Source organism: Sus scrofa, chromosome 9, assembly GCF_054392235.1.
Source record: "Sus scrofa isolate SSC_HxYL_T2T_F1_AM1 chromosome 9, Sscrofa_HxYL_maternal_Yorkshire_Landrace_v2.0, whole genome shotgun sequence".
Taxonomy (NCBI): domain Eukaryota; kingdom Metazoa; phylum Chordata; class Mammalia; order Artiodactyla; family Suidae; genus Sus; species Sus scrofa.
In genome coordinates this window covers 2,065,951-2,078,179 of record NC_139391.1, presented here as the reverse complement: position 1 = coordinate 2,078,179, position 12,229 = coordinate 2,065,951, and the positions used below count along the sequence as shown (strand labels likewise).

The 12,229-nt window shown below is 49.9% G+C and overlaps 1 protein-coding gene across 2 annotated transcripts in view; it reads right to left on the bottom strand.

Annotated features, from left to right (window-relative positions):
* Window positions 1–227: 227 nt before the first annotated feature.
* Window positions 228–12,229, bottom strand: part of OVCH2 (ovochymase 2) — a 500,449-nt gene continuing 488,447 nt past the window's right edge. The window contains exons 7-20 of one of the 2 annotated variants that reach the window (XM_084974874.1): window positions 11,687–11,778; window positions 9,836–10,008; window positions 9,123–9,218; window positions 8,744–8,895; window positions 7,917–8,106; window positions 6,783–6,806; window positions 5,485–5,590; window positions 5,234–5,358; window positions 4,148–4,288; window positions 3,640–3,770; window positions 2,495–2,588; window positions 1,857–1,955; window positions 663–743; window positions 228–470 (exon numbers count right to left, since the gene is read on the bottom strand). In XM_084974874.1, coding sequence (XP_084831000.1) covers window positions 418–470; window positions 663–743; window positions 1,857–1,955; window positions 2,495–2,588; window positions 3,640–3,770; window positions 4,148–4,288; window positions 5,234–5,358; window positions 5,485–5,590; window positions 6,783–6,806; window positions 7,917–8,106; window positions 8,744–8,895; window positions 9,123–9,218; window positions 9,836–10,008; window positions 11,687–11,778 — 1,557 coding nt within the window. In that variant the 3' untranslated portion in view covers window positions 228–417. The remainder of the gene's footprint in view (window positions 471–662; window positions 744–1,856; window positions 1,956–2,494; window positions 2,589–3,639; window positions 3,771–4,147; window positions 4,289–5,233; window positions 5,359–5,484; window positions 5,591–6,782; window positions 6,807–7,916; window positions 8,107–8,743; window positions 8,896–9,122; window positions 9,219–9,835; window positions 10,009–11,686; window positions 11,779–12,229) is intronic. The other variant, XM_084974875.1, reaches the window with a different exon arrangement.

The window sequence follows — 12,229 nt, the reverse complement described above, 5'->3', positions numbered from 1 at the left end:
TAATCTGGCTGGACCTGATGCCACTGGATGGAAAGACCTTAAAAGCAGAGCTGGAGCCTCCCCCGAAGAGAGAAGAAATTCTGCCTCCTCCCACGCCTGTGGAATTCCAGTCCCCTTTTCATCACCCACCTTAGGGACTGCCTTGCTTAGTCAGCCCCACCAGCACGTAAGCCAGGTCCCCTGGATTAGCTCGCTAGGACCACGGTAGCAAATATCAGACAGGTGGCTTAAAAGTCAATGTTTTATTGCATCACAGTTCTGGAGCCTCGAGGTCCAAGATCAAGGTGTGGGGAAGGCGGCTTCCTGCCAAGGGTGGGCATGGAGACCTGCTCCGTGCCACTCCCCTAGCTTCTGTGGCTTCCAGCAAAATCTCTGGCGTTCCTCGTTCGCAGGTGGTGCATCACCCCAGCCTCGCCTTCATGTCCCTCTGTTGTCCTCCGGGTGTGCGTGTCTCTCTCTCCAAACGTCCCCTTTTATAAGGACACCGGGCGTAATGGATTAGGGTCCACAGTAATGCATCGTTTTCACCCGACTGCCTTTGTAAGCCCTCCATCTCCAAACGAGGTCATGGATGTTAGCACCCGATGTATCGTTTTGGGAATTCTCCGGTTAAACCCTGACTCATACACTCTGTGGGCATCTCTTTCTCCAAGACACCTTACCTGACGTATTGGATGGTTCAGGTAGGACATTCCACGTCTCCAGAAACACTGATTCTTTCTCTAATCCGGAGATACTAAAATCTGAGTATAAGCATAGCAGAGTTGCTCAGATCACACAAGCAATGCTGATGTTTAGGGTTTATCACAGAATTATTATATGCAGATTTCCAGGGCATCTCAGTGAGTGGGGCTGTCTGGGTATTTCAACTGGAAAGTGGAGGATTTTGCTAGAACCTGGGTTTGCCATACGCAGCCGCTCACCGCCTACCAAGAATGAACAACTTGAGAAGCCAACAGTTGGCTTTGCAGGGTTTGGGCAGAGTGTTCGTGGGTGTGAGAACTTGTGAGGAAGCTGTGTCTTCAAGAGTCTAGGGACCGGGGTGGTGAAGAGCTGTCATATCTCTGAGCCTCCCTTTTGTGTCTCACTTGCTCACGGCCAAGTGTACTTTGTCCGACTTAATCCTCCTGCATTCGCACCTGGCCTGTGTTATTCTCTCACTGTAAAACATGGGGGAGCATGAGTCTTAAATGACTCTCAGATCACACCTCCAGCAAGGACAGGCCAAGACTGATCCTGATTCAGCGGATTCAGCTGATCCTCATCCTTCGCAGATTCCGTGTTCTCGAAGTCACCTACTGGCTAACATTTATTTGTAACTCCAACCCAATTTTGCGCAGATACGTGCAGAGCAGTGAAGCATCTGAGTCACCTGGTCCCTGCGTCCTGGCTGAGGTCTAGGGAAGCAACAGTCTGTCCCAGTCTCAACTCATAAACAAGCGTCCTTTCCCTGGTCTGTTGGCACCACCTTCTGTTTTGTTTTGCTTTTTGCTTTTGTGTGCTCTTTGGTTTTGCTGGTTGCAAGGGCCCTCGGCATAGTGCTGAAGTGCCATCTAGTGTTGCCAAGGCCAAAGGGCCTGGGCTGTGCCTTGAGGAGAAAAGACTGTGATGGAGAGGCTTTGTTCGGACAGGAGTTATAGGGGCACCGGCCAAGTTCAATGCTAATGCATCAACAATACATATGAGAGAGGGTGACCTGAGACAGCCACGCACATAAAACCGCAGACTGATGGGAAACCGCGTATCCCTGGGATTCAGACGCGGTGAACAGTGACTCAGCTGTAACCACGCCGGGAGCCACAGGCTGCCCTTGCTGCCCTTTTACCACAGCGTCAGGTGGGGCTCCATCCTCTCACCTGTTTCCGGAATGAAGGAGACGGCAGCCTGAAAGCCTCTGAAGGTCGAGGTTTCATCCGACTGGAAGGTGATGGACATGACCTGGGAGGGGCTCACCACTGGGGCAGGAAGGACAAAGCCACACAGCCGAGCTGGTCCACGCCCCGTCCAGGCATGACACAGTCGAGGGCCCAGCAAAGAGACGTGGCATTGGAGAGAAGAAAAAAGTTGTCCGTTAGCTAACTGTGAAGAAATAAACTTGTCCAGTGGATGTCACAATTCGTTTTCGAAACAGAAAGGCAGAGGGCACCTTTTTACTGTGATTTAACCGCATGCATATTTCGATTCTGTTTATCCCCAAACACTCCCACCGGGAGTGCCAGTAGGGGAACTGGGTCCAGCCCCAGGGCCTATTTCAGTGGCCCTTTCCCCTCGGACCCCTAGGTCACCGCGGGCCTTCCACATTTTCGGATCAAATGGTTCTTGGATTCTCCCTGAAGCTGCTCCTGCCCCTGAGGTAGGAGGCGGGATGGTGAGAGCACAGGGAGGGATGGAGACCGAGCGGGGGGCGGAGGAACACGGGGCCAGCTCCCTCTTCGTCCCTAAAAGGTTCCCAAGGAGAACTGGGTCCCGACGCGGAGGCTCGGGGGACACGCACCGATCTCCTCCTTCCTTTCCACGTCCGCGTGCGAGCTCACGTAGTCGGAGGTGCAGTCTCCACTCTCCTCTATCTCCAGGTTCTGAAAGGAGAGCTGAGAAGACTCCACGTTACATCCAGAGGGACTCACGGGAGGCACTGCCTGCCTTGGATTCGGCAGAGGAAACCCGAGCGTGGGCTTCGATGAGAACGGTAACGGGTACCCACGAGTGGGTTACATCGCTCAGGAAACGATGCTAAACAAGCCTGCCACCCCTTCTGAAACATCTAAGCGCCAGAATACAAGGGCGGGGGGATGTGCAAGAGTCTTTTGGTGGGTTGTTTTGCGTTTTGAATTAAAGGCTCCTCTTTGGGTGTTTTTGTTTTTTTTTGCGTTTTGAATTAAAGCCTCCTTTCTGTGGACTCATAATACTACACCAGTCTGGTTCTCCTCCTGGGTCTCGGAGCTCTTTTGGCTTCTTACACACACGAGAGCGCCGAGGTCTCCTCACTCTTACTCCTTCCCCGTTATTTTGTAACGACTCTGCCTCCATACACTCTCTTGCTTTCAATTATGATTTTAAGAGGACAGCTTCTAAATAAATGCCTACTCCAGCCTCACCCGGACTGCAGTGTCCAGATGGCCCACTCGTGCCAAGTGAGCCACCACACAGACAAATGGCCACAGCGCTGCACACTGAAGGCCGAATACTCTCCGCATCCTGACGCTCAAAGCCCTCCGTCCTTTGAAGTCAGCCTCGCCCTCCTTCTGCCATAGCCCGTGCCAGCCCCCGAAGCTGTTCAGCGCTACACTTTTGTTATCCACGCCCCACAAAGTGTTTTGTTAGCAGTGTAATTGATAAGGAAGAAATGCTTGCTTCTAGAAACGGCCAGACCTGGATGAAACAAGCTACCCGGTACAGATGAAGGCAGTGTGTTGACAAAAGTGCACTGTTGCCATCTAGTGGTAGGTGCGGGTAATTACAGGGATACTTGGCTGGTCTGTTAGTCAAGTGTTTATCAAGAGCCTTGGGTGCCAGGGGCTAGGTTCTCGGTACTAAGGATACAGCAGCGAAGACATCAGATAAAAACCTCTGCCGTCATGGTGTCAACGTGAGCAATTCTGTGGCGATCCAGAGCAAAGTCAGGGTCCCCAGAGTCTGTACCTTCACTAGATAATGTTTGGGGGCTTGAAAAATCCAGTGGCAGCTGGCCATGTTGCTGTAGTCTCGGGGATAGTGAAGACTCTGTATGAGGCCTTCTTCAAACAGGATAGTTAAGGAGCCGCAGCCTGAATCTGCAACACAGCACAAGGGAGAACGTCCAAACGCTGGCATCACCCGGGAACAGGGGACCCTCTGCCTCGTCCCCCTTTGTTCTCTCCCACGGGTTGGACCTGAACTGAGTCTTCAGGCAGTGCTATTGAGAAGGGACAGGACTGTGCACTGGTTTTCAGGAGCTCAGCAGGCCCTCTCAGCTCACCTGGGTGCAGCAAGTGTGCGTGAGCAGGACCGAAGAAGGCTTCCCTGCAGCCCGCGTCTCACTGGCCTTGGGCTCCGCTCTGCTGTGGAGCCCAGTGGGCCTTGGGATAGGGCTTCCAACCCCTCTCCCCCTTCCTATGGGGCCTCTGCTTTTGCAAAAGGCCTAGTGTGTGATGAAAGCAAATGGTTTTACCAGGAAGGTAGTTTGGGTTAAGAGCTTTATAGGTGAGATTAAACCCAGCGGCGTCATCTGTGGCGTCAGAGATGAAGCTCAGCCTTATAGTGTTGGAGCCAATGAGCACCGATGAAGTCAGGACCTCGCCGCAGAATCTCCCTGCAGAGTAAAGACGGAGCGTCTTTGTTCAGAGCTGAGAGAGCAGCACCCGTTACAAGGCTCAGGGGGAACAGACCTTTCAGGATAGTGCAGGCTTGTCTAAACTGGGGCCTCTGAAATCAGCACTGCTGACATTTGGATCTGAAACGTTGTGTTCAGGCTGCTCCACACCCAGTGGGCTATTCTGCAGCATTCCCTGGCCTCCACCCACCAGAGACCAGGAACACCTCCCCCAGTTGTGACCGTCAAAAATGCTCCTACGACACTGCCTACTGTCGTCCAGGCAAAATCATCTCCAGTTTAGAACCACAGAAACACGCCTCCATTTCTGCTACTTTTTTTCTTTTTACGTCTGCACCTGCAGCTTACAGAAGTTCCCAGGCTAGGGGTTGAATTGGAGCTGCAGCTGCTGGCCTGCACCACAGACACAGCAACCCTGGATCCTTAGCCCACTGAATGAGGCTAGGGCTTGAACCTGCATTCCCGTGGACGCTACGTTGGGTTCTTAACCCACTGAGCCACAATAGGAACTCCATTTCTGCTTCTTATATTAGTAACCTTTGTCTCCTACTCGTGGTTATCTGCTGGTATTTTCCTGCCGAGCTGGTCGAGGCAGGTAGAGTCACTTTCATGCTTAGGGGAGCAGCATTCTGTCTGGGAGGCACTGAGAGGCACTGCGGTAGGTCTACATTTTACTCCTGATGGGCTCCAGGTCTGGCAAATGAATCTAGGAAGCCTGGCTCCGTGGGAAGCTGCTGCAGCCCCTGACATGAACTTTGGCCTTACAGCCGTCACACAGGCTCAGATTTTACCCCTCTCCACCATCAATCCTAAAGTGGGAGACAGGAAGCGGGGTGTTACAGAGGCCTGAGGAGCAGAGCTATGGTTCCCGGGCCCCATTAAGTCAGCGCTAGTGTCCACTTGACAACATGAAAAGCCACTCACCCACGAGTACGTCTTCTAACGAATAGACTGACAGGTAACTGTGGGGACAAGATTCTGCATCAAAATCGGCAAAAGTAAGGAGCAGGTGCATCCCCTCTGGCACCACGAGGGTCCAGACACACAGCCTGCGGGGAGATACAGAGAGAGGGTGTGACTGCTCCATAGCAGGCGGCTGTCACTGTCCCGCTAGTGGGGCAGAGACAAACGGGAGGTGGGAGCCAGGGGGAAGGGGGGCCGCAGGGGCTACTCACTGCTTGTGCTGGTAATACAGGAAGGGGCTTTCTGGGAAGTGCAGCTCCCCCTCTGATGCTCTGATCACACGATCCTGCTCACCGCATAAGGCTGGGAGGGAAAGCCCTGCGAATCAGGCCCACGGTGATGGCGCGCCCTCTCCTGCCAGAACCTGTAGAGACGCTAGGGCTTGCTGGTTCTTTGCGCATGCTTCCTTTCTGCAGGAAACCTTTTCCTGTCTTGGCTTTTATGGTACCCTCGTAGGTGACTGCTTGACCTTGAGACCCTATGACTCCTCCTTTACTCCTCTTTCTCCGACTCCATGATCCCATTGGATGAATACGGCTGTTTCGCAGCTTCTCCTCGTGGTCTGCATTCTCTCCGTAGGAGCCCTCTGACCCATCTCATTCACACCTTCCATTTCAAACCTTTCTATTTCTGCCTTTCGGAACCTCTGATTTTTCAGCCGCCCCCTAGATAGCTCCCGGAACGTCCTGTGCCGCCAGGGGGATTCCGCGGGGTCGGCCGGACTGCCTCTGCTTCTCATGTGATTACCTTGAGTGCCCTTCCTCGGCCTTTCGTGCTCGGGGCTCGGCGCTGCTCTTCTTCTCTCTTCTCCTCACCGCCTCACCGCAGGGACCAGCCCGTCCTGTCCTTCCCACGTCTGTGCCCGCCACTGCCCGAGTCCAGGCCTTATTTTGTTGTCTTTTGAACTAATGTATAATCTCATAAATCCCCCTTGAATTATTTCCCCCTCCAACTGAATCCCTTTATGGCAGCATTAAAGTGTAGCTCTAATTTATTTATCTAATTCGTCAACTTCAGACTCAATAAAGTCTACGCTTTTTGGGGGGCGTGCTCGACGCATGTGGAAGTTGCTGGCGGGGGAATCTGGGGGTCCTGCTGGGAAGGACCTGTTCTGACTGGCTGGGGACGAATGGCCCTGGATGCTCCAGGTGACGAGTTTACGCCAGGGGAACCAATATTCAGAAATGCTAGAGAGAAGTTCCCGTCGTGGCTCAGCAGTAATGAACCCGACTAGCACCTGTGAGGACAGAGGTTCAATCCCCAGCCTCTCTCAGTGGGTTAAAGATCTGGCGTTGCCGTGAGCTGTGGTATAGGTCACAGATGGGGCTTGGATCTGCTATGGCTGTGGCTGTGGCTGTGGCCAACAGCTGCAGCTCTGATTTGACCCTTTGCCTGGGAACGTCCATATGCTATGGGTGCAGCCCTAAAAAGACAAAACAAAAACAAAAACAAAAAAACTGCTAGAGATTAGTTCATGCTCCAGGCGGGGCAGGCTGCAAGAAATACCCACCTCTGTAGCTCTTCCTCCGCTTCCCTGGGAAAGAAAAGAAAGATGTGATTCAAGTTTTGTGGTTTCCTGAAAAATATTTCAAGAAGTTAACATCTCCCTGGCTCAAAAGTACAGAGGTTTTAAAGTTGATTTGTAACTAATGAAAATATAGTCAGTGGAAAGAACAGAAGGGACAAATTGACAAAGCAGAAAAGGGGCCTTTGTGTTTTAAATGACTTCACTCTTTTTATTAAGCTGGCTGGTTAGCTTGGAGAGGACACAAAGCAAGAAGAGGACATCTAACTGCGTGGAGAGGGAGGCTGGAGGTAGATATAACACACAAGCAACCACAAAAGAGATGCAGGGATAGCTACCAGCTGAACGGAGGACTCCAATACCTTCCACTGTAATGTGGACTTGAAAACAAACTCAAGTTCCTCCTAATTTGAATTAACCCCTCTGGGAAAAAATAAAACTCTCACAGATGCTGGAAACCTCCAGGTCAGAAGGCAGTTATGCTGGATTTGTCATCCAAGATGAAGTTTAAATTCACTGAGTGGTCAGTCTGGTAGAAGGGTGTGCATAGACACCATCCTTTTCAGACTCACGGCGCCTGACTCTACGCGTGGTACACAGCATGACTGCCGTTTTGGTCTGAGTCACTCTGCTGTGGGTGGGCTGTCCTGTGCACTGAGGGATGGTCAGGAGCATCCACGGCCCCACCCCCAGATGCCAGGGGCACCCCTCCTCTGTCGTGACAACCCCAAATGTATCCAGACACTGTCCCCTGGGGTGGCGGGGAGAGGGGGTCAAAATTTCCCCGGTTGAAAACCACTGATCTCTGCTATAGCTGCTGAATCTTGCTGGTATAGTTGAGAAGTAAGTGGTAGAAACTGGTTACCAGATGAAGCCAGTTTTAATTAAAGGCAAATTGGACAAAGTCCAGGGTGGATGTATTCAAGTTTCACGGAATATGTGTATGCTGTACCACACAGCTTAGTTTATCCTTCCTTGTTTTAGACTCAGTAAACACCACAATCCCCATGTGAGACAATAAGAACAGAAGCAGAGGTTGTCTGCTCAGTGGTCCTGACTTGACTCTGCTGATGCTTTCTCTGGCTCTAGTGTCTTGACCTTACGTGCTGGCTTGATTACCAATTTGGATGTGTCTGTGGATCCAGGGCAGCACTTTAGTAAGATCTGTGAAGATCCCAGGGGATCCTTGATCATCTTTCTGCAGATTTTTTCTCCAGCCTCGACCGCAGCCCAAACCCCAAGAAGTCACGCCCGCCAGTGTCCACGTCCCTTTCTTATTCCGGCACATGAGGGAACCCCCTGAATCTCCCTGCGGGAGAAAATATCTCTGTTATCATCACTGTCCGTGTCTGTCCCCAAAGTGCTCCGTCTCCCCCTCAAAGACGCTAGATGAAGATCTGTGAATTTCCTCACTTCTAATTCCTGGAACCCAGAGACCTGGGGGACCAGGGAAGCACAATTTGCAGGTGATCTTTAAATACCACTGAAGCCTATCAAGTCTACCTCCTTCCCCATCCTTCTCCCCCATCCTAGGCTTTCATCAGATATCAGATTTCCCCTCTCCTGTCTTATTCTACAGACTCAGAGAGATCTTGTCCAGCAGTACAGTCAACCTCAGGTGTTGGTCAGCAGGAGGGACAGAGGGAAGAAAAGCTCCTATTATATACAAACTAGAAACCTCTGAATAGGGAGGTCACGTACCCTTCAGGGTGGAGTACCCTGAATTCATTGTTGATATCGTCTCTGTTATTTGGTCCTTTGGCAAAAGCAAAAGACCTCTGAATTCATAGTCTCTGGTAAAACAGGTTGTTTAGACGGCCCCTTTATCACTCCTGATCTTTCTTTCCAGAGTCAGTCTTAACTACATCCTTCTTTCAGCCCCTCATCTGATGACAAAGCCAAGGGAAACCCTGCCTGGGACCTGCCAGCTCGACCATTCCACCTACTTGGCATGCGTCTCTTCCTCCCTCTGGGAAGCCCGTGCAGAGAAACGTCTGCCCACTGATGGGTTTCTGTAGTGTCAGCAGAGCTGTAATACACTCGTCTTGGGTCAAAATGGGCAGGTCCACTTCCTGCAGGACTTGTGGGGCGATGCCGTCTAGGAAACACAGAAATGAGAACCCCAGCAAGGCACTCTTTCACCCTTCCCGAGTTGAAGCTGCCCCATTCCCATTCGTGTCTTCTGTAAAGATCTGGATTTCTAAGTACAATGGAATATTCTCTACTTTAAAACTGTTTATGCAATGGTCTTTTAAAAATTCTATTTTCTGATTACCCACCAGGAAGTTCTGAGAGCTGATCAAGAGTAGTGCATACAGGTCTCACCCTCATTCAGTCGGCCCCAGCCTGCAGTTGTGCAAATAAATCCAGGTGCGAATCGCTCCCCTGGCTCTGGAAGACACATGGGCCCCACAAACTGGTCTGCAGAAAAGAGGAGGGCTTGTTTCACCCATGGAGGAGGGGACACCATAGCTGCTCACCAGTCGGCATCTAAGTGGGTCCCCAAAGACTTTGTAAGGATTGTGATATTTCTGTCTGGCACCTTCAGGGGTTACTGGTCAAAGAGAGAAAGACCCGCTACTGACCTCACATAATCCTGCATCTAAAGCCACGAGCAATAAGGGTTTCAGGTAGGGGAACCCCCACCTCAAATTCCCGTCTCCATAATTCTTGATCATATGGTACATAACTTATACTATAGGAAATGTGCTATGAAATGGAAGTTCTGGAGAACATGGGGCAGACAACTCAGAATAAGCTTCAAGTGTTTACCAAGGAAGTTCCCAGTGTGGCACAGTGGAAACGAATCCAGCTTGCATCCATGAGGACGCAAGTTCGACCCCTGGCCTCGATCAGTGGGTCAAGAATCTGACATTGCTGTGAGCTGTGGTGTAGGTTGCAGACACTGCTTGGATCCCGCAGTTGCTGTGGCTGTGGTGTAGGCCAGCGACTACAGCTCCTTTTCAACCCCTAGCCTGGGAACCTCTATATACCATGGGTGTGGCCCTAAAAATCCACAGCAATAACAACATGTTTACCAAAGTGGAAAGCTCCAGCCATCTTCAAAAGAGCAATGTCATAATCCATTGGTTTCTTGGAGGAGAAATGTGGGTGTATGATGACGGTTTCAATGGTGAGGGTTTGCTCTCCCGGCTCGACATAGCTCAGGTCGTATTCTCCGGCAGTAACATTGAATGTTGATGCAATATTTCTACGGGGAGGAAACAGTAAAGGGGTGGATTTCACTGAACCTCTGGGTACAGCTGTAGTGGTGGCCAAACTGGCCTCTTCCAAATGACAAGAACAGAGAGTGCAGGGGTGAAGCCGCTGTACAGAGAAAGCTGGAATAATTCCAAATGCAGACGTTCCCAATGCGAGCGGGGACTAGGAAAGACGGCCTCGTGTGAAGCCAACGGTGTGGTACACGGACTGCTCCTCACTGCTCTTCGTTAAATGTCTAAAAACGCAGGTCCGCCGTAATTCAGGGCCCAACGCTCTGTTCAGCTCTGCGAGATGGTTGGCCTGGCCTCAGCCTCGGTGAGATCCCTTGGGAAGTCTTTGGGATTCCTGCCAAGCATGCGGCTTTACCGTCAGAGATCTAATGCATAACGCACACGATGAGAGACCATAGACGGCGCCATAGATACACCGCAGCTCTGAAGTCCCACAGAGTTCACTCCCTCAGGGCTCTGCGACTGATTAAACAGTGGCAAGTGGGAACCTTCCCTCCTCTCCTTCTGTTTGTGATTCAGAGATCTAGCATGACGTAGGAAACATCATTCTATTTCCTTTCTACCTGCAGCAAAGTTGCCAGAGAGGAAATTGACAGGATAGACTGAAGTGGATTAAAAGCTTTGGTCTCGCCAGACTTGGGGATTTGGAAGTGATGGCTTTATACAAAATCAGAAAGGGCATCGTTTTCTCTTGGTATACCGCCACTGTTCGGGGCTCTATTAGGTACCTAACCTACTACACAGCATCTCTCGTGCCTAACCATCTGCCACACTGCAGTGGAGTCATCAGCTGACTCTTCTTTAGACTATCAACCCTCTGGGGGCAGGAATCATGTCAGTCACCTTTGTGTCTTTGGTACCCACTAGTGTCTTGCACTAAGTATATGTCCAGGAGATATTTTCAGCCTTTAAATGAAAAAGGGCGAATATGGGGCGTGATCTTCAGCCTTATGCGTGTCGAGAGCACTAACAACAACAGACTGTCTGGGGCATACAGATGGCAGATGAAAGAGCGAAGTTGTTAGAGTGCAGCTCAGAGAGGCAGGATCAAAAGGAAGGAAGACACAGGAGCCTTCTTCATGTCTCACTGGCCTCCCCTCATTTCCTTTTATCCACTTACTAAGATGCATAATGAAATGGATTTTTTTCACTGAAATTAAAAAAAAACTAGGAGAGAATTTTCACAAATCAATCTTTATAATGCTTTTTCCCCACTTGGATATTATTCTTTATTAACCTCTAGTCAATTTTAGGGAAACAAAGTATTCACTCCCAGAAGGAATGTATGTTTTCCCACCAAGGTGAGTCCCCTCTGGCCACATCAATGGGTCCTATTTGTGTTACGCAGTTAAGATGTTCCCCCACCAAAGTGTACACCACACAGTTTTGTGTTTTAATAGTTATTGCTGCTGATTATTTATCTATTTAGTCAGTTAGTTATTGCTGCTGATTAGTTAGTTATTGCTGCTGATTATTTAGTTAATTAGTTATTGCTGCTGATTATTTATTTAGTCAGTTAGTTATTGCTGCTGATTATTTATCTATTTAGTCAGTTAGTTATTGCTGCTGATTATTTAGTTAGTTAGTTTATTGCTGCTGATTCCAAGAGAGAATCAGGGTAATCAGACCTTCAAGGATGGGCTGGGCCTTCCCTACCTGTTAGCAACGCAGTGAGCAGCTGTGATCACCCACCGTGGAGAGATGATGGTCCCACCACAGACATGCTTCTGCCTTCGTTTCAGAGACACCTGAATTGCAAAGATCTTAAATGGCAACGGGTTAATGCCCTGGGGTCTCCCCAAACTTGGAGACTGAGTATATTCTGAAAAATAGATCCAGATATCTTACTCATAAATACCAGAAATCACGGATCTTACTCATAAATACCAGAAATCACAGCCAGTGAAATGGTAAAACACACTACAGCTCAGAAAGAAGAGAGATGCTGGAGCCGGAATATTCCCACCCCTGGTCTATAGGGGAGCTAGTTGATTTGAGGGTATTGGCTATAAGGTTTTAGTAAAATTGGTAGTAAAAATTGTATTGCTGTATGTATTGATTGATAAATGGTACTGATGTATTTATATGATGCTGTTGACTCAGACTGTTACTCTAAAAATATGAACAATACGAACAATATCTGTGAATGAAGATAAAGAAAGAGAAGCATAAGATGTAGCAGAGTCCAGAAGAAGAAGT